The following is a 19636-nucleotide window of genomic DNA, read 5'->3' as shown; positions in this document are numbered from 1 at the left end:
TCTAAGGGAGCTGTGGGACAACATGAAATGTAACAATATTCGCATCATAGGAATGCCAAAAATCATCAAAAGTAAGCAAGGGTCAGAGAACTTGTTTGAAGAAATAACAGCAAAAAATTTCCCTAACCTGGTCAAGGAAAAGGCATACAAGTTCAGGAGGCCCAGAAAGTCCCAAGCAAGAAGAACCCAAAGAGGCCCAGACCCAGACACATCATAATTAAAATGCCAAAAATTCAACACAAAGAGAGAATATTAAAGGCAAGAGAAAAGCCTCTGTTACTCACAAAGGAGCTCCCATAAGGCTGTCAGATGACTGCTCATCAGAAACTCTACAGGCCAGAATGCAATGGCATGAAGTATTCAAGGTAATGCAAAACAAGGATCTGAAACCAAGATTACTCTATCCAGCAAGGCTATCACTCAAAATATATGGTGAAACAAAGAGCTTCCCAGACACAAAAAGGCTAAAGAAGTTTATCTCCACCAAACCAGCACTGCAAGAAATGAAATGTTAAAGGGACTGCTGTAATAATAAGAAATAAAGAAACATAGGCATAAAGAATTAAAATGGCAATAAATAAGGACCTGGCAATAATAACCTTAAGGACTTTAAGGGAGAGATCAACGGCAATACAGTCATAGTCGTGGACTCTTAACACCCCACTGACTTCACTGGGTAGATATTCCAGACAAACACAGAAACAGTTACTAAATGGCACACTAGATCAGATGGATTTAATTGATATTTACAGAACATTTCACCCCAAAGCTGCAGAATATACATTCCTCTCAAACGCACATGGGACATTCTCAAAGATAGACCACATGTTAGGACACAAAACCAGTCTCTATAAGTTCAAGAAAATTGAAATCATATCAAGCATCTCAGATCACAATGGAATGAAATTAGAAATCAACTATAGTAAAAACACACAAAAACTTTCAAACACATGGAGGCTAAATAGCATGTTATTAAACAATGAATGGGTTATCAAAAAAGCAATCAAAAACTACCTGGAAACAATTGAAAATGAATACACAATAACCCCAAATCTATGAGACACAGAAAAAGCAGTCCTAAGAGGGAAGTTCATTGTACTACATGCCTACCTCAAAAAGCAAGAAAAATTTTTAGTAAACTATCTAACCCTACAACTTAAAAGAATTAGAAAGCTCCCCTGTGAAGCCATCCAGGCTTTTGTTTGCTGGGATTTTTTTTATTTCTGCTTCGATTTCATCAGTTGTTATTAGTTTGTTCAGGTTTTCCAATTCTTACTGATTCAGTTTTACACGACCTCACTCATACATGTAATCTAATAAACAAAATAGACTGAGGAACAAAAACAGATCCAGAGACACAGGAGCATGAAACAGACTGATGAATCTCAGAGGGAAGGTGTGGGTGGGGGAATAGATGGGAAGAGATTAATCAAAGAACTTATATGCTTAACCTATGGACAGAGACAATGTGGTGAAGGCCTCAGGGAGTAGCCGGTGGATACAGGGTGGAGGGGATCAATGGGGGGGGGGGAGGATATCTGTAATACTTTCAACAATTTTTTTTTTTTAAATGCAGTGTGCTCAGGACTCGTAAGCCTTACTGGCTATTACTGACCTAATAAATCCTGAAAACCCGTACAATCAATTCCGGATTTCCCAAATACATGGAAGTAGCTGCACCCCACATGACTCCATTATTAGTACTCTCATATATTCAAGCATTCCAGTAATCATTTCACTTGGAGGAACTGAAAAATAACTTCCTCTGTCAATTCCAGTCTACTGTCTTGGTAAAGTTAAGTAAGGATTACTCTAAAGATATACAACTGAAACTATGAGAGAAAGCAACACTATTTTTTTTTTTTAAACTTACCTTAGAAAGAGGAAGAAGGAAGAGAGAGAGAGGTACATCGATGTGAGAAAGAAACATCAATTGGCAACCTCCCGCACATGCCCCGATGGGACTGAACCTGAAAACTGGGTATGTACCCTGACTGGGAATCAAACTTACCACCTTTTGGTGTATGGGACAACGCTTCAACCAACTGAGCCACCCTGGCCAGGGCAACACTCTTTCTTGATTAACAATAACATAATGATTCCAGAACTTGTTTTTTTACCTACAGCAGGAATGACACTTTGTCCCTCTAGATCAAGTTATCTATTATCTATGAGTATGTCTTATCTCTGCTATGAAACCAAGGCTTCTTAAGGATAGAAAACATATCCAATTCATTTTAGCATCTCCACAGTGCACAGCTTTATGCATAATTATCCCTCAAAAAACATGTTTGCAACTGGACAAAATTACCTAAATTTTTAGTTTTGGCTACAGAAGAAATGCCCAATTGACCAGAAAATTAAATTTTAAAATTCTCACTGCAAAACAACTTTAAAGAAGGTTATTTCTAATCATTCTTTTTACGAGAAAAAGTAGATACAATTTGAATTTCAAACTGCCCAACTGTTAACTCCTTAACAAGAATACAAGTACTGATTTCAGTAAAATAAAACCTATATAACCACTACCTCTCTCCTTTCTTTACATAAGGTCAAAGAAGAATCAAACCCTACTCATTTCAGCCACATCTGCAACCTGGTCAATTTACTTTACATTCCTTACAAGCCTAAGAATAAGCAACGAATATTTCAAAAAACAATGCAACTTAAAATATCACACAATTGCTTAACACTTAACCTTTGTTCCTTTAAATCATCCAAAAGCTACTTTTACACATAAAATAAAATCATATACAATCATTTACAAGCAACTTAAAAGACTTTCCCAATCATATCCAACTTTACACCAGAAAAAAAAAATTTTTTAAATGTACAGTAACTTGAACTTCAAAGAATGACAAAAGGTAATCACAAAAACTGAAAAGATGAGGAATTACTAGAACTGAATGGAGGTCATTTAACAGATGACCTCTACTCAATTTTATAGATATTAGAGTTATAGAAACTCAGGAGAAGGACCTTTGAGATTACCTATTAATTGGGTAATTAGCCCCCGCCCCGCCCCACAGTTAAAAAATGAAACAGAAACAGCAACAGGGCCCTACAGACTATTTCTTCAGTACCTTGCAAAAACACCAAACAAAAATAGTATTTTAAAAGAGGTGTAAAGAATCACCTAGGAGAGGAATGGTGGTGTGAGAGATCCCCTTGGCCTCTCTCCCTGAAATTTCAACAAGTTAACCAACTATAATTCAACAAGGAATTCCCTACTCAATACAGAGACATGCTTGAGAGACCCATGCACTAAAACATCAGCTGCCGCCCATATATGCCCCGACTGGAGATCAAACCTGCAACCACAAATAAGCGGGGAGACAAGAAGGGAGGAAAGCTCAGATGACCCTCAGACGTAGCCCTGCAGCCAGGAGCTTACTGCGCAGCCTGCAGAGGGGAGGAAGCTTGGGGTAGCAGGTGCTTCCTTTGGCCGGAGGAACAGAGCTGCAGGGGACCAGTCCAGGAGAGGGAGTGGAGTGAACAGTGACTGAGCCAGCAGAGCATGAAGTTCTGCCATGCAGCTGTCCACTGTTCGACAGGGGTGTTTCTGACAAAGAAACAGAACCACAGAGCCTTGACACCCCATGGACTCCCAAAGCTCACCACCCATTGCCCTTGGTGTCAGGTCATGGGACATTTTATCTGTAAACCAAGAGCTATTGCAGTGGGACCACTGTTTCCCTCTGTGACTGGTCCCTGGGTTTGGTGCTCAGGGCCAGACCCCACAGGTCGACACAGGGTAGCCATTATGGTGATGGCAAAACAAACCCCACCCCGAAGCACCATGGCTGTACTGTCTTATGGAAACCATAGAGGTCAAATCTGGAAGACCTCAGGAGGTAAAAAAAACTTGCGATTCAGTAACATCTACTGGAAAATAGTAGAAAGACCTCTTCAGAGAACACTGCTATAGAAGGGATATTCATGCCTAGACAAAGGAGAGTAGCAAATACCATGAATAACCATGGTAACGAAAATGATTAGGAAGAAAATGAAAAATCCCCAAAAAGTAAGCTGGAACACATAGAAATATGTGATATAAATGACAGAGATTTCAAGATTGCAGTTCTGAAAATACTCAACGAGATGCAAGAAAATACAGACAGGCAATTCAGTGCACTCAGAAAATAAATCAATGAACAAAATGAGTACTTTACCAAAGAGATTGAAACTTTAAAAAAGAACCAATCAGAAATCCTGGAAATGAATCATGCAATTAAGGAGATTAGGAATGAGCTACTGAGCAAAGAAAACAGAGCCAACCAGATGGAGGAAAGAATTAGTGATATCAAAGATAGGAATCTAGAAATGACACAGAGGGAAGAAGAGAGAAGTCTGAGCATAAAGAAAAATGAAAGAGCTCTACCTCATCAGAAAAAGCAATATTAGAATAATAGGCATTCCAGAAGAAGAGAGGGAGAAAGGAACAGAGAGCCTATTCAAACAAATAGTGGATGAAAACTTTCTAAACCTACGAAAAGAATTAGATCCTCAAATCCAAGAAGCAAACAGAACACCTAGTTACCTCAATCCAAAGAGGCCCTCTCCAAGGCACATTGTATTAATAAAACTGTCAAAAATTAATGACAAAGAAAAAATCCTCAAAGCAGACAGGGGAAAGAAAGAAGTGATCTACAAAGGAAAACATATCAGAATTTCATCTGAATCCTTAGCAGAATCTCTATAAGTCAGAAGAAAGTGGAACCAAATATTCAAAAGTCTGAAAGAAAGAAATTACCACCCATGAGTAATATATCCAGCAAAATTGTCCTTTAAATATGAAGGAGAAATGATGATGTTCCCAGACATACAGAAGCTTAGAGATTTTATCACCAGAAAACTTCCACTGCAAGAAATACTCAAGGGAGTTATTCTACCTGTAACAAAGAACATAAGGTCACAACACTACAAGTAAGATCACCAAAAAACTTACAGCATAAACAGTGATAATGTGTGACAACAAAAACATAAAAGGGGAGGGAGTAACGGTTTGAACTGGCAAAGGAGGATGAACATCAGATGCACTCAAAAGGAAAAAAATATATTGTATATATGCCACTTTATTTTTTATAACCCTTAATGGTAACAACACATAAAAATCCCCAAACCAGGACACATAACTTAAAAAAAGAGGATACAAAGAAGTATGAAACATGACTAAACAAAAACAGACAGAAGTACAAAGGAAAAGAACCACTGGAGGCACAGAGCTACCAGAAAACGAAAAATAAATGGCTATAGGAAATCCTCATACGGCAATAATTACCCTAAATGTAAATGGTCTGAATTCACCAATAAAGAGGCATAGAGTAGCAGAGTGGATTAAAAACAAAATGCAACCATATGCTGCCTACAAAAGACACAGCTAAGCTGCAAAGACAAAGGTAGGTTCAAGTAAAAGGGTGGGAAAAGATTCTCCAAGCAAATAACATGCACCGAAAAGCAGGTGTAGCCATACTTATATCAGACAAAATAGATTTCAAGAACACAAATATAACAAGAGACAAAGATGGACACTTTATAATAAGAGGACACTACATCAAGAAAACATAACACTTCTTTATATATATGCACCCAACCAGGGAGCACCGAAATATATAAAGCTACTCACAGAAGTAAAGGGAGAGAGATCAAAACACAATCATAGTTGGGGACCTTAATACTCTACTGACAGCTCTAGACAAATCAATCAAACAGGAAATCAAAAAAGAAATATTGGCCTTAAATGAAACACTAGACTAAATGGACATAACTGACATTTGCAGAGCCTTTCATCCTAGAACATCAGTTTATATACTTTCTTCCCCAGTGCACATGGAACATTCTCAAGGACAGACCATATGTTGGGCCACAGAACTAATATCAACAAATTCAAGAAGACTGAAATTATACCAAGCATATTCTCTGACCACAATGCCTTGAAATTATCAACCAACTGCAAAAAGGAAGTAAAGAAACCCACAAATACATGCAGATTAAACAACATACTACTAAAAAATGACTGAGTCAAAGAAGAAATAAAAAGTGGGATCAATAGATATATAGAGACAAATGAGAATGACAATACAACATATCATAACTTCTGGGATGCAGAAAAGCAGTAATAAGAGAGAAGTTTATATCATTACAGTCCTATCTCAAGAAACAAGAGAAATCCTAAGTAAATAACCTAACATCACATCTTAAAGAACCAGAAAAAGAAGAACAAAAGCAACCCAAAGTCATTAGAAGAAAGGAAATCATAAAAATTAGAGAACTGAATGAAACAGAGAACAAAAAGACTATACAAAAAAATTAATGAAACAAAGAGCTAGTTCTTTGAAAAGATTAATAAAATTGACAAACCCCTGGCTAGCCTCACTAAGGAAAAAAGGGAAAAGACCTATATAAACAAAATCAGAAATCAAAGAAAAGTCACCACAGACATCACAGATATACAAAGGATCACACTAGAATGCTATGAAAGACTATATGCCACCAAATTCAATAACCTAGAAGAAATGGATAAGTTCCTACAAATACATATCATTCCTAGACTAAATCATGAAGACCTGGAAAACCTGAATAGACTGATCAGCAGTGAGGAAACTGAAACAACCACCAAAAAGATCCCAAAAAATAAGTCCAGGACCAGATGGCTTTACTAGTGAATTCTACCAAATGTGAGATTTAAAACCTATCCTTCTCAAATTCTTCCAAAAAACTGAAGAAGCAATACTTCCTAACACATTTTATGAGGACAATACAACCCTGATACCAAAACCTGGCAAGGATAACACACACAAAGAAAACTACAGACCAACATCTCTGATGAATACAGATGCAAAAACCCTAAACAAAATACTAGCAAATCAAATACAGCCGTACGTCAGGGGGGAAAAATCACAATCAAGTGAGGTTCATTCCAGGGGCACAAGGATGGTTCAACAAATGTAACTCAATGTAATACACCACATTAACAAAAGAAAGGATAAAAATCATATCAACAGATGCAGAAAAAGCATCTGATGAGATACAACATCCATTTATGATTAAAACACTCAATAAAATAGGAATAGAAGGAAAGTATCTTAACCTAATAAAGGCCATATATGATAAACCTTCAGCTAATATCATACTCAATGGTGAAAAACTGAAAACTTTTTCTCTAAGATCAGGAACAAAGCAAGGATGTACACTCTCACCACTTTTATTCAACATAGTTCTGGAAGTCCTAGCCAGAGCAATAAGGCAAGAGAAAGAAATAAAAGCCACCTAAATAGGGAAGGAAGACATAAAACTGTCACTTTTTGCAGATGACATGATTCTGTATATTGAAGATGCCACCAAAAAACTATTAGACACTATAAACAAATACAGTGAAGCTGCAGAATGCAAAATCAATGTACAAAAATCCATTGCTTTCCTGTATACTAACAACAAAACTTCAGAAAACAAAATGAAAAATTTCTTTTTGCAATTGCAACCAAAAGAATAAAATACCTAGAAATAAACTTAACAAAGAATGTGAAAGACCTATATATTGAAAACTACAAAGCATTATTAAAAGAGATTGAAAAAGACACAACAGAATGGAAAAATATCCTGTGTTCAAGGATTGGAAGAATCAACATAGTTAAAATAGACATATTACCCAAAGCAATTTACAGATTTAATGCAATCCCCATCAAAATACCTATGTCATTTTTTAAAAAAATAGAATGACAAATCATCAGATTTATATGGAACCACAAAAGACCCAGAATAGCTAAAGCAATTCTGAGAAAAAAGAATGAAGTTGGAGGTATCACATCACCTGACTTCAAATTATACTACAGAGCTGCGATAATAAAAACAGCATGGTATTGACACAGAAACAGACACACAGATCAGTGGAATAGAATAGAGACTCTAGATATAAAACCACATGTATATGGGCAAGTAATTTTCAACAGAGGAGCCAGAAACACACAATGGAGTAAAGATAGTCTCTTCAATAAATGGTGCTCAGAAAACTGGAAAGCCACATGCGAAAAAATGGAACTGGATTACAGTTTGTCTCCATGTACAAAAATTAATTCAAAATGGATCAAAGACCTAAATGTGAGACCCGAAACAGTAAGTTACATAGAAGACAGATGGGAGATGATGTTTGCAAACAGTAGCTCTGACAAAGGTTTATTCTCCAAAATACATAAAGAGCTCATAAAACTCAACACCCAACAACCAACCCAATCAAAAAGTGGACAGAGGACCTGAACAGACACCTCCCCCAAGGAAACATATGAACAGCCAACAGATATATGAAAAGATGTTTGATCTCACTAGCAATTAGGGAAATGCAAATCAAAACTACAATGTGATACCACCTCACACCTGTTAGAGTGGCTATTATCAACAAGACAAACAATAACAAGTGTTAGAGAGGTTATGGAGTAAAGGGAACCCTCATTTACCGCTGGTAGGAATGTAGACTGGTACAACCACTGTGGAAAGCAGTCTGGCAATTCCTCAAAAAATTAAGAATAGAGCTACCATACAACTCAGCAATCCCTCCCCTGGGTATATACCCGAGAAATTCGAAAACATGTATTTGCAAAGATATATGCCCCCTATGTTCATTGCAGCATTATTCACAGTGGCCAACACATGGAAACAACCAAAGTATCCTGCGATAGAGGACTTGATAAAGATGTGGTACAGATATACTATGGAATACTACTCAGCCATAAGAAAGGATGAAATACTGCCATTTGCGACATGGATGGAGTTGAGAATATTATGCTAAGTAAAATAAATCAGTCAGAAAAAGTTAAGAACCATATGATTTCACTCATATATGGAATATACAACTGAAACTCACGGACATAAACAGCAGTCTGGTAGTTGCCAGAGGGAAGGGGGTGGGGAGTGAAGAGGGTCCTAATATATGATGGAAGAAGATAGGACTTTGGGTGGTGGGCACACAGTGCAATATGCAGATCTTGTAACAAAGAAACCCACACCTGGTACCTATATATATGTTCATATTAATCACTGTCACTGCTATAAATTTAATTTTACAAAAATAAATAAAAGGGGTATATTTTTTTCTTTATATTTTTTTCTTTTAGAATGTAAGCTCCTCAAGAGCGGGGACAATGTTTTCTTACATATTCTGTTGTGCCTAGTATACTGTAGATGTTCAACAGATATTGATGACGGGGGAAAAAATAGGACCTGCATTTAAAATAATGGACTTAAGTACGCAAAGTCCACAATTAAAGGTGAAAACTTGAAAAAGTCGTAAAAGTACTAGTCAATGGTATTATTCTTAAATGTCATTACTCTTAATACCATTACAGTAAGTGGATACATATACACACGAAAATTATCTTTTCACTGATAATCCCATGTGTGAGAATCCAAAATATAGATGAGAAAGGCCTTTATGACATCATTCTTTATTACAGCAAACAATGAAAACTTCAACATCCATAACAGAATAAATTATTACAGGCAGTACGCAGTATAATAACAAGCATAGGCTTTAGACCTGGAAAATCCTAGATTCGAATGTTAACTTTTCCACTCAAGAGTTGTGAGACCTATAGCAAATCACTTAACATCTGAGACTCAAGTTAGTGACCTCATCTATAGATGGGGGGGGGGGTATATTACCATGTTCCTCACAAGGTTGTATAAGGGATTAAATGCATATGAAAGAGCTTGGCACAGTAGCTGGAGCTCAGTGAGTGTTCAATAAATACTACTTTTATTGGCAACTATTAATATTCATTCACTGGAATATTATACAAACATTTTAAATAATGATTATAGGAAAACCTATATATACAAAACCTATAGTTAAAAAACAATAGTGTGATCCTGCTTATATGTAAAAAAATAAAGCTATAAACATACATAAATGCAGAGGAAAAAGTATGAAAAGTGGTTATTTATAAGTAAAAAAAGAAATTTGTTGGTAGAATTGATACAACTTTTTACTTTATGTACTTCTATATTGTTTTACTTCAAACATGTATTTAAGTATTTTAAATAAATTTTTTAAAATAAGAGATTAACCAATGAACTTATATGCATACATGCATAGCCCATAGATAGACAATAGTGCCGGGAACGCCTGGGGAGGTGGCAGGAGCTAGGTGGAGGGGGTCAGTGGATGGGAAAAAGGGGGGAAAATCTGTAATACTTTCACCAATAAAGATAATAAATTTTTAAAAAAATAAGATGATGGCTGCCCAGCCAGTGTGTCTCAGTGGTTGAGTGTCAACCCATGAACCAGGGGGTTACGGTTCAATTCCTGGTCAGGGCACATGCCCGGGGGGTTGTGGGCTTGATCCCCAGTAGGGGAAGTGCAGGAGGCAGCCCATCCATGATTCTCTCTCATCACTGATGTTTCTCTCTCCCTCTTCCTTTGTCTTTCTAAAATCAATTTTAAAAAATTTAAAAAAAATAAGATGATGGCAAAAAAGAAAAAGGGCATAATGTATATAACATACATAACATATAAAGCTGTATGTACACCGTGATTACAATGTAAAATTGATGTGCCATTTTGATAGTGACTAGAAAGTAATATACCAAAATTATACCAGTAGATCTAAATAAGTTTTTTCATGTTTCCAAAATTTTTGGCCAAAAAATTCTTTTCATTCTAAATGAATCCAAAATTTGGGCTATATTTTAATATCATCTTTCAAGCCTGTGTTCCACAACAAAGTCTGTTTTTTAAAAATCATAAACACAAGACTTTCCCTCACTTCATTTAGTTCTCTGGTCAATATGAGCTTAATCTATAGTAATTTCCCTTGACTGCTCCCCTATTGACACAATTTTACCTAGAAGCCAAAACATCTACCAATGGCAAGGTAAATACCTCCCAATCATGAAGAAGTCAGTAATAAAATAAAGTGTTTGAAAATAAAAACTATTAAATAGATAAATAGAACCTTCACATAATGATACTGTTACCCTAATATTTTTATTAGCATAGAGAAAACTCATAAAGAAGAAACCAATAATGATCATTTAAGCCAACAGAAAAAATATACTTTAAAAAAATAATAGTATATTTTTAAGTTCATTAAGAAATGTTAAAACCACTCTACATAGATATTGCACTTTACAGTTTAAAAGCAATTTTACATGTCATTCTTCTGACAACCCCCAACAATACTAGATGGGAAGGTGTAGAACCATAAGTCATATCCCAAATCCACTGCCTCCATATCATGTCTTTTTTCACTAACACCACATTATTAATTTTCATATGGTTTACTAAGAGCAATCACATTTCTTATCTCCTCTGAGCATTCATCCTGGAAATCTATTAACTCTGTTATACCTCATCCTGATAGGCAGGCAGAGCAAGGGCATAAGCCCCTGTATACAGATGACTTAGCAAGATCATTGATCTTTCCAAAGATGACAAAACTAATAAACACTAAAATTGCAGCATATCCCAAGTAGGATAATCAAATTCACAATGCATGGGGGTCAGAAAACTAAGTAATGTGAAGAGAGGTTGAAGGAATTGAGGGTGATTAATTTAGAAAGGAGGGGAGAGTGACACATGCACACACAAATTTTATCATCAGACACGTGAAGGGTCATCATATAAAGGAATCAGATATGCTGTAAGGCCTAAGTGGTTAAAAAACAAAGGCAATTCAACATTCATTCAACAGATATTAACTGGTTATCAATCTGTGCCAGATGGTTGTGCTCCACTAGGCATACGAAGGTAAATAAGAGAAGTTCAAATTCTCAAGAAGTTCAGATTAACAGAGAAGACAAGAAAATTAGTAGCACAAGATAAAAAGTACTCAGAAAGCTATGGCAACACAGAGAATGATGACCCTAATTCTTTGGGGGACTGAGCTAGTAAAAAATTCACTGAATAGATTAGTAGGAACTTCAGAAGTGGACAAGTTGGGGAGTGGCATTAACAGAAAGAAAAAGCAGCATGGAGACATGAGGCTCTGCAGTTAATCCAGAGCTGTGGAACACCAGATACACATTAGCAGTGCCTAGAGGTGAGGCTTTAAATTGGAGGTCAGGAAGGCCAGTGGTAAAGAACACAAAGGGCCTCACAATCTCCATGCCAAGAAGTTTAGGCTCTAACACTCAAGCTATGGAACTCTAATAAGAGACTTAAGAAGGAATGGCATGCTCTGAAAAATATATAAGAAAGCTCATTCCAGATGGAGGACAGACTTCTAAATGATAACAGTGGAGATAAATAGACTAATTATGGAGCCAATATTATTAGTATAGGTGGAAATGATGATGAAAAGATACAGATTCAAATTCAAGAAATACCTAGGAGGTAAAAATCAAAAAGAACTATTGGCTATGGGAATGAGGGAATGGGGAGGGTCCAGGATGACTTCTAGATCTCAACTTGGTTGACTGGTAAACAGTGATGTCCAACACAGGTAACACAGGAAGACAAATGAATGTAATCATTCAAACAATGTGAGCACCCTGGGCCAGGAATTGGTTTGTTACAGTCTGGAGAAGGGTGTTGAAGGAAGCAGGAGGGAAGAGCAGCAAAGATGAATTTACTTCTGGTATTGTGTAATGTAAGGTGCCCATTTAGTGAAGCTATTGAGTGGCACGAGAAAAAGAGTAGACTAGGGGAGTCATTAGCTCACAGAAAGCAATTGAAGACAAGTAGAATGTACAATGAGATCAACTTTAGATACCATTATTTAATGTGGGGGTAAAAGAAAAACCTGAAAAACACATGAAGAATTGATCAGAGAAGTAAGAGGTGAATCAGGAGATAGGGTGATGCCTAAACAGGCAAAAGAAAAAATTCAAGGGTAGGGTGGATGAAAATTAAAGTTAAATGTACAGCATAAAGCAAAGTTTACTAACAGACGTTATTCAAAACAGGAATAGACTATCTTATGAGGTAATGAGTCACAACATCAACCAAATGATGAAGGCAGATAGAGTTATCTAGGCAGGACCTTGACAAGAGAATTCTTACATTAAATGAGAAGTATAGCTATATGACCTACCTCTGTAGTACAGGTCATGGCTAGCCTCAACACCATATGGCATTTCCTCAAATACTCTTGCAATCTAGCCAATGAATGGGATATTTGGTTATTCTAACAAAAGCGTTTTTTGTTTTTTTTTTCATTTCTACATACTTCATGACACTCATAAGCAACCAATACTGGATTAAAACTTTTCACTAATTGTGCTCTTGGGGTACAAAATGTTACTGCAGAAAGCGTGGAAATAGCTGATCTAACCTACTTAAAATTCAAACTGATTACAAATGAACTCTTAACACTGTCTTCCAAACCTTCTCCATTCCTGCATCCCAATTCCACCTCATTACCATTCCTTCACTTTGATTAGAAAAGACCTCATTACACAGGCTGTTCTGTCCTGTCATCTTTCCCTAGGTCCCTACATATCTTTTCAGTAATCTGCCCTTCATTCTTCCTAAAACCAGGTTGTGTGCCTAATCATTTCTAATCTTTCCACCACTGCTGACCATTTTCTATCACCAGTCCTTTTTCCTCCACCTCGTGTCTATGGTCTACCTTAATATTGAAAAAACATTCCATTTACTCTGTTGTCCGACACCCTCTTTTCCTCCTTTTACTGCAAAATACCTCCATTCCCCTACCACCTATTTACTGTAATGCCCCACAGAAAGGTTTCTGAGTCTACCCTTCTACAAAAAAAACAAATGAATAAAACCACATTTGTCAGACAGGTGACACCTGATTTACTGACAGCTTGTTCCATACGCTGCTTATTCAGTTCTCAATTTCCTTGATCTCTCTGCAACTTACCTGAGAACTGACCAACCACCCCCCTTATTGCAGTTACTCCTTTAGCTTTTGAAACTGGGCAGAATGGTTTGTGGAAAACACTCTGAACCAAGAATCAGAAGATCTGTGTCCCAGACCCAACTATGCTATAAATTAGTTGTGAGCCTTCCCACCTCCACGCCTACTCACCCGTCAGATCTCACTTCTTCTGAGACACAATGATACCCAGACTAGGCTAGGTTCCTGCAGTACAAACTTGTTCAAAACCTATTCTTCTCCTTTGCAGTGCTTATTACACTACTGAATTATATAATTAGCAGCCGAATGGCTATCTTTCCTACCCACACGCCAGACTATAAGCTCCATACAGGCAGAGTGCACATCAACTGAATCAATGGTGAAACAGATGTTATGACCACTTACTAAGAGACTGCTTATTATTTTTATTAACCTAAGTAATAAAATCACTAGCACGTTATTTACTTTCAAAATTACTGACAAAATTTTAAACAGAAATTCCAATTACCTAAAACATACATAATATGAACTATATATAATACTTTACATGTAAAATTAAGAATGAGAGAACTTGTCTTGCCATCAACAGAATAGCAAAGTTTGGATCAGTTACCTACATTTCAGGACCAAAATGTTTAAGTGCAAGTTTGATACTAAAACACTATTGTTTACATAGCTGTTTAGATAATACCCACTGGTGTTTTAGGGTTAAAGCTTTTAACATTGGCAAAAAGCCACGAGATGTATTATACTCTGCAAGAAAATCAAAAGAAAGTTTATGCAGTGTGATTTTAAATATTTCACATAAATGGGGAGGTTAGTAATGACTAGAAGTAGTCACTATGCCTGATCAAATTACTTTCAAATGCAAAATTTCAGATCAAGCAAGTAGGTGAAAGTTTTGTCAAGTTTAATGACACACCACCTTGGTCAAACAATTTAAACAGATTACATTATAATCTGCCCTTCAACTGCCGAGTATGTCCTGTTCCTCAATTACATTGTAAGGTCTTTACAAGCAGGGTTGGCTTTTTGTTAACTGCCCCCACCCCCCAAATAACTAGAAATGCAGCTGATTTCAATAATCTGTGATATGTTAAAACCCTGAAAATGGCTTTTGAGGCTAAATATATTTATATAGTGCCACTTGAAAACAACGTACAAGTACTTAAAATCCGATGCTTAGAGACAATTCCCTAGGTTAAGAGCAGTTAGGCTATAAAATATAGTTGTAATCCCCAGGAAAGAAGCAATTCATAACGGAAACACTAGCAGATATGTAATCACTTGAAGCCCTTATCCAAGGCGCCCTCCAACGTTAAGTCACACCACTGAGGAAGTAATTGTGTCCCTCTGACACCCTTTATTCCCCAGCCTTGGGGCTGCAACACCCTTCTACCCCCGCCCCCCAACGAGGAGTCCCTCAAGATCAGCCAGAGGTTCCCTAGGACTTCAGCCGGGAAGTCCCTGGCCAGGGAAGGCAGAGTTCAAGCCCCCCCACTCCTTCCTTTCATGAAAATTAATGAATTGGCCGTACGATTGTTTATTAAATGAGGTGTGTAGTGGCCTCTACTGGTGCTTGTGTGAGCACAAGAATGTCCCACTCTTACAAGTGGGATGAGCCTGGGGGAGGGGAGGGAGGCGAGGGGTGAACCTGCCTCCGGGTACAAAGCGCAGAACTAGACCCAGGAGCCCTGCACGCACCCCGCGGCCGCCCCACCCCCGGCGTGGCGCCCCCGCCCGCCTACTTTCCTCCCCACCCAGCGCGACCCGCTTTCTCTTCAGCAAGCCACGACCAGGCAGAGAAGTTCCTGCACGTTTTCTCCTGGATCCTAAACAAAAACACCGCAACCAAGGCGGGTGCGGTGCGGTGCCCCCGCCCCCACCACCACCACCCTCACCCGCGCCCACTGCTTACCTGGGGACTGCGGCGGGGAGCCGCTTCTGGCGGCCTCGGCGTCCGGCGCCCGGTGCCCAAGCAGCAGCAGGCAACAGAGCCAAAAGGAGGAGGTGCTGAGGAGTCGCCGAGCTCCCCGCTCCGCCGCCATCTCTTGCCCGCGAGCGGCGGCGGCGGCGGCGGCGGCGCCGCGGAGCCCTCGCCTCCTTCTCTCCCGCGCGCCTCAGACAGTCCCTCGCTGCAGACACGGCTCCGGCGGCCGCCGCCGCTGCTCCAGCCCGGCCCGGCCCGCGCGGCCCCTCTCTCGGGAGGGGAGACTCGAGGACGCCTCCCTCCTGCAGCTGGGCGGTGAGGAAGGAGAGCAGGGGACAGTCAGTACATTCCGGACTGGGGAGCAAGGGGGGGCCGGTCTCTAGGTTCCAGGCGCCGCCACCCGCCGCCGACTCCGGCTCCACACACCAGCGCTAGGGGGGCGGAGACCGCGGAGGAGGGGCGTGGGGGCTGGGGCCCGGGGCGCACGCGCACGCGCGCCTCCCTCGCCCGCACCCCTCGGCTCCGCGCGCGGCCCGCCCCCGCTCCAATCCCGGCGGCCGCCTAGCTGGCCCGCTCCCCTCCCCCCTCTCCCCGGAGCTGCGGACGGGCGCGGGGAGCGCGCCGGCGCTGCTGCTGGCGTCAGGGAAACCCCGGAGAAGCGGATCGTCCTCCTCCTCGCCAGCGCTCGTTCCGCGCTGCCGGCAGCTCCGGGAAGAAATTCCTCCCGCTCACCTTCGGGACGCCCAGGGCGAGAAGCGCTCAGAGCCCGGGCTTGTCCAGGAGGCCGGAGCGGACGCGCACCTCAGCGCAGCTCTGGGCCGGGGCCTCTATATAGGGCCTCAAAGGAAACCGATTGGCCTCCGGGAGGAAACCTGAGTGCGCGAAGGTCGGAGCGGGGATTCGTGTGCTCGCCAAAAACAATAGCGAACTCGCTGGACTCTGGCTGGGACCTGGCGCGGCTCCCGTGGGAGGGGGCCCCGCGCCGCCGCCGCCGCCCGCTTCCTGGCCGGGCCGCCCTCGCCGCGCGCTGCCCCGGGATAGCGCCGGCCCGCGGGGCCCGCGTCCGCACGCCTGCCGCTGGCCCTGGGCCGAGGAAGCCGGGCACGAACAAAGATGCCCGGTGTCCACTCCTGCGGCTGAGCGGTTGCCCCCGGCCGAGCCCGTGACTCCCGGGGCTGATCCTCGGACTGACTGAAACCGTTTGCCTCTGTCTTTGCTGGGCACTTCTCATTTTCGTACCTGGAAATTACACCTTTCGCTAGAAAACCGGGAGCAAGAGGAATGTGATTTTAAACCACTTGGTAATCCGGAGGCAGCACCCAGGCTACCCGAAGTTAGGAGAAAGCAGCTTGTAGTTAGTTACACTGCAGATGAGAATAATTTTAATAGGCTGTACCAATGGAAAATGTTTTAAGACAATTTCTTAGTATGATTATGCATTTGGAGAATCCTGTTTTGATTGTTAATGAGTTGGATTTGACTCGCTGTATCGTTAATAACCAAAGTGTGTAGCTTCCCACAGGAAGAGGGCTGTTTTTCTGATTTCCACATCCCTGTGCCTTCTTCAGATATTTTCTTTTATTCCGAAGTGCCAAAATAAGCAGCAATATAAGGCTTGCTTTAACATTAGAAGGGAAGAGCTCGGAATTCTCATCAAACCTCTTAAATCATCAAAATGGCGGAATTAGGGACCCTCATCCCAGTTCTTTGAAACAATTGTCTCATAAAAGAGCAAACACACGCTTACTGTTTTCCACTGGGGAAACAATTTCAATATATTTTTGTTTTGGTTAGAGCTATTAATCAGCAGAAATATTTCCTAAGTACCCCTGATTGGCCTGTTAAATTAGAAATAGATTACCTTCCAATTACTTAACAAGTATTTGCTTAATTAACCTTTAATAATCACATCATTATTCATTTTTCTGAGATAATGAGAAAGTTCTTCGGAAACTAAATTGCCTTGCAAGCATTAATATTTGGGTATCTTTTCTAAGTCTGGAAATTTTTCATTCTATTAAAACTATAAAATACATAATATGACTTCTAAAATGAAGCTTATCTTTATCTCTAAATTTGAAAAATATGAGTTGTGGCTAATAAAATAATCAGAATGACTTTATGACTTCTGTGAACTGTCTTATTATTTTATCAGGCCACTGTGTTTGTCAGGGTGAAATCAAAAATTTCTAAAGCACTTTCTATAAAATAGGGTGACCAAGTCATGTATTTCTGACTTGTGATTAAATCACAATTTTAATCAAACCCAGTATAATAAACCACTAATAGATAGATCCCCAGATTAAAAGTGACAGATTTTATATCCGTTCAAGACTAAGAGAGTAAAGTAACCCACGCACGCACTTGAATTCAGATCCTTCACATTGTTTCAATGTAACTGACATTGTGAACATTCCCTTTAAAAGTCATTGTTTGGAGTCATTAAATCTCTCCTTTCTTTGGTAAGGTATCTCTGAGAAAAGATTTTCTTAGCTGTCTTATTTATCATTTTCACCCTCCCAAAAAGATTTTTCAACTAATACCTTAGTCCACATTTATACTGCTAATTAATATATTTAAGTAGTCTAAGCTATTAATGAAGATACATTAAACCATTTGTGAAATTAACACCTTTTTCATCTAAGTAAAGTTAGAACATGAAGCTTATGTTCAAGGAATAGTGCACAAAGAAACTTTTAGAGCAAAGAAAACAGGCTGGTCATTGTATGTTAGTATACATTATCAAAGTGCAGGCCAAAAATAACTAGAAATTTCTTTTAAGTGCACTTTGATATAAAAATTAAATGAAAAATTACTAAATCCTATGAATGTGTAACTTGGCAAGAATCTAATTCTCTATAGTAAAAAGATTATTTCCAACTTCAGAGAGGCATTATAGTTTAGTGCTTAACTGCTGGCAGTAATTCGATTCTACAGCTGATTCCTCACTGAATCCCAGTATTCAAAGTAGAGAAGAAGAAGACTAGTAGATTCATTCCAGTATGGAACACTTCCTAGTCAGAGAAAAATTTAACTAGGATTTACCCATGTCCTAAAAACGTGATTTTCTTCTGCACAGATGTTGTCATTTTTACATTTGTCCTTTACATTCCATTTGGTAAGAATTTTTATTCCTTTCTCTTTCAAAAGCCACCTGTTCTAGAGGAGCCATCTCTGATTAAGTCTAATTAAGAATACATGCTCCTTAAAGATAAAGCCTACACAATATTAATTTTGTTTGTTACACATTGTTTAATTACATATCCTTACTTCAACAACAATCTATTGATTCAACAAATACTATCAAAGACCTATTATTTGCCAGATATTGTGTGGGGTGCTGGGATAACAAAATTATTGGTTCACTCATTTAATATTCACAAAGCACTTACCATTTCTCAGGTCCTGCCCTGTGTTAGGGGGAAGCAATGGTGAGCCAGATAAACAAGTTTCTCAGTCTAGCAGAAAAGATAAACAATTATAACAAAAGAAGTGTAGAGAGTGTTATGGTAAGGAAAGATAAGAAGTGTGGGAAAACATTGTAAGAGCATCTAACCTGACTAAATTGGGGGTGGGGGCAGGGAGGAGGGATGGGGAATTAGAGAAGCAGCTTTGGTCTCTGAACAGACTAATTTTCATTTTAGAAGGATCACAAGGGCTGCTTCCTGGAGTGCAGGTTGAAAGGAGACAAGACTAAGAAAACCAGTTCAGATTCTGTTAAGGGTAGTTTGGAGAGGAGGTGTAGGTGGCCTAGAGCACTGATTTTCAACTGTGTGCTGTAAGAATTTTTAAAACATGCAATACCTGACAATTTAGTCAGGGGCACTAACCTCTTTTCCTTTGTCAAATAAAAAAAAAAATGACAACGGCCAACACAATAGCAGTCAGGTGT

General features: G+C 39.4%; 1 protein-coding gene across 4 annotated transcripts in view; it reads right to left on the bottom strand.

The window, feature by feature from the left end:
• Window positions 1-16179, bottom strand: part of NEO1 (neogenin 1) — a 273254-nt gene extending 257075 nt beyond the window's left edge. For 2 of the 4 annotated variants that reach the window (XM_081130188.1, XM_081130191.1), the window contains exon 1: window positions 15733-16179. In XM_081130188.1, coding sequence (XP_080986314.1) covers window positions 15733-15862 — 130 coding nt within the window. In that variant the 5' untranslated portion in view covers window positions 15863-16179. The remainder of the gene's footprint in view (window positions 1-15732) is intronic. The other 2 variants (XM_081130187.1, XM_081130189.1) reach the window with 1 other exon arrangement.
• Between the last annotated feature and the right edge of the window lie 3457 nt (window positions 16180-19636).

Source organism: Miniopterus schreibersii, assembly GCF_964146895.1.
Source record: "Miniopterus schreibersii genome assembly, chromosome: 1".
NCBI lineage: Eukaryota > Metazoa > Chordata > Mammalia > Chiroptera > Miniopteridae > Miniopterus > Miniopterus schreibersii.
This window is presented reverse-complemented; position numbering and strand designations above follow the sequence as displayed.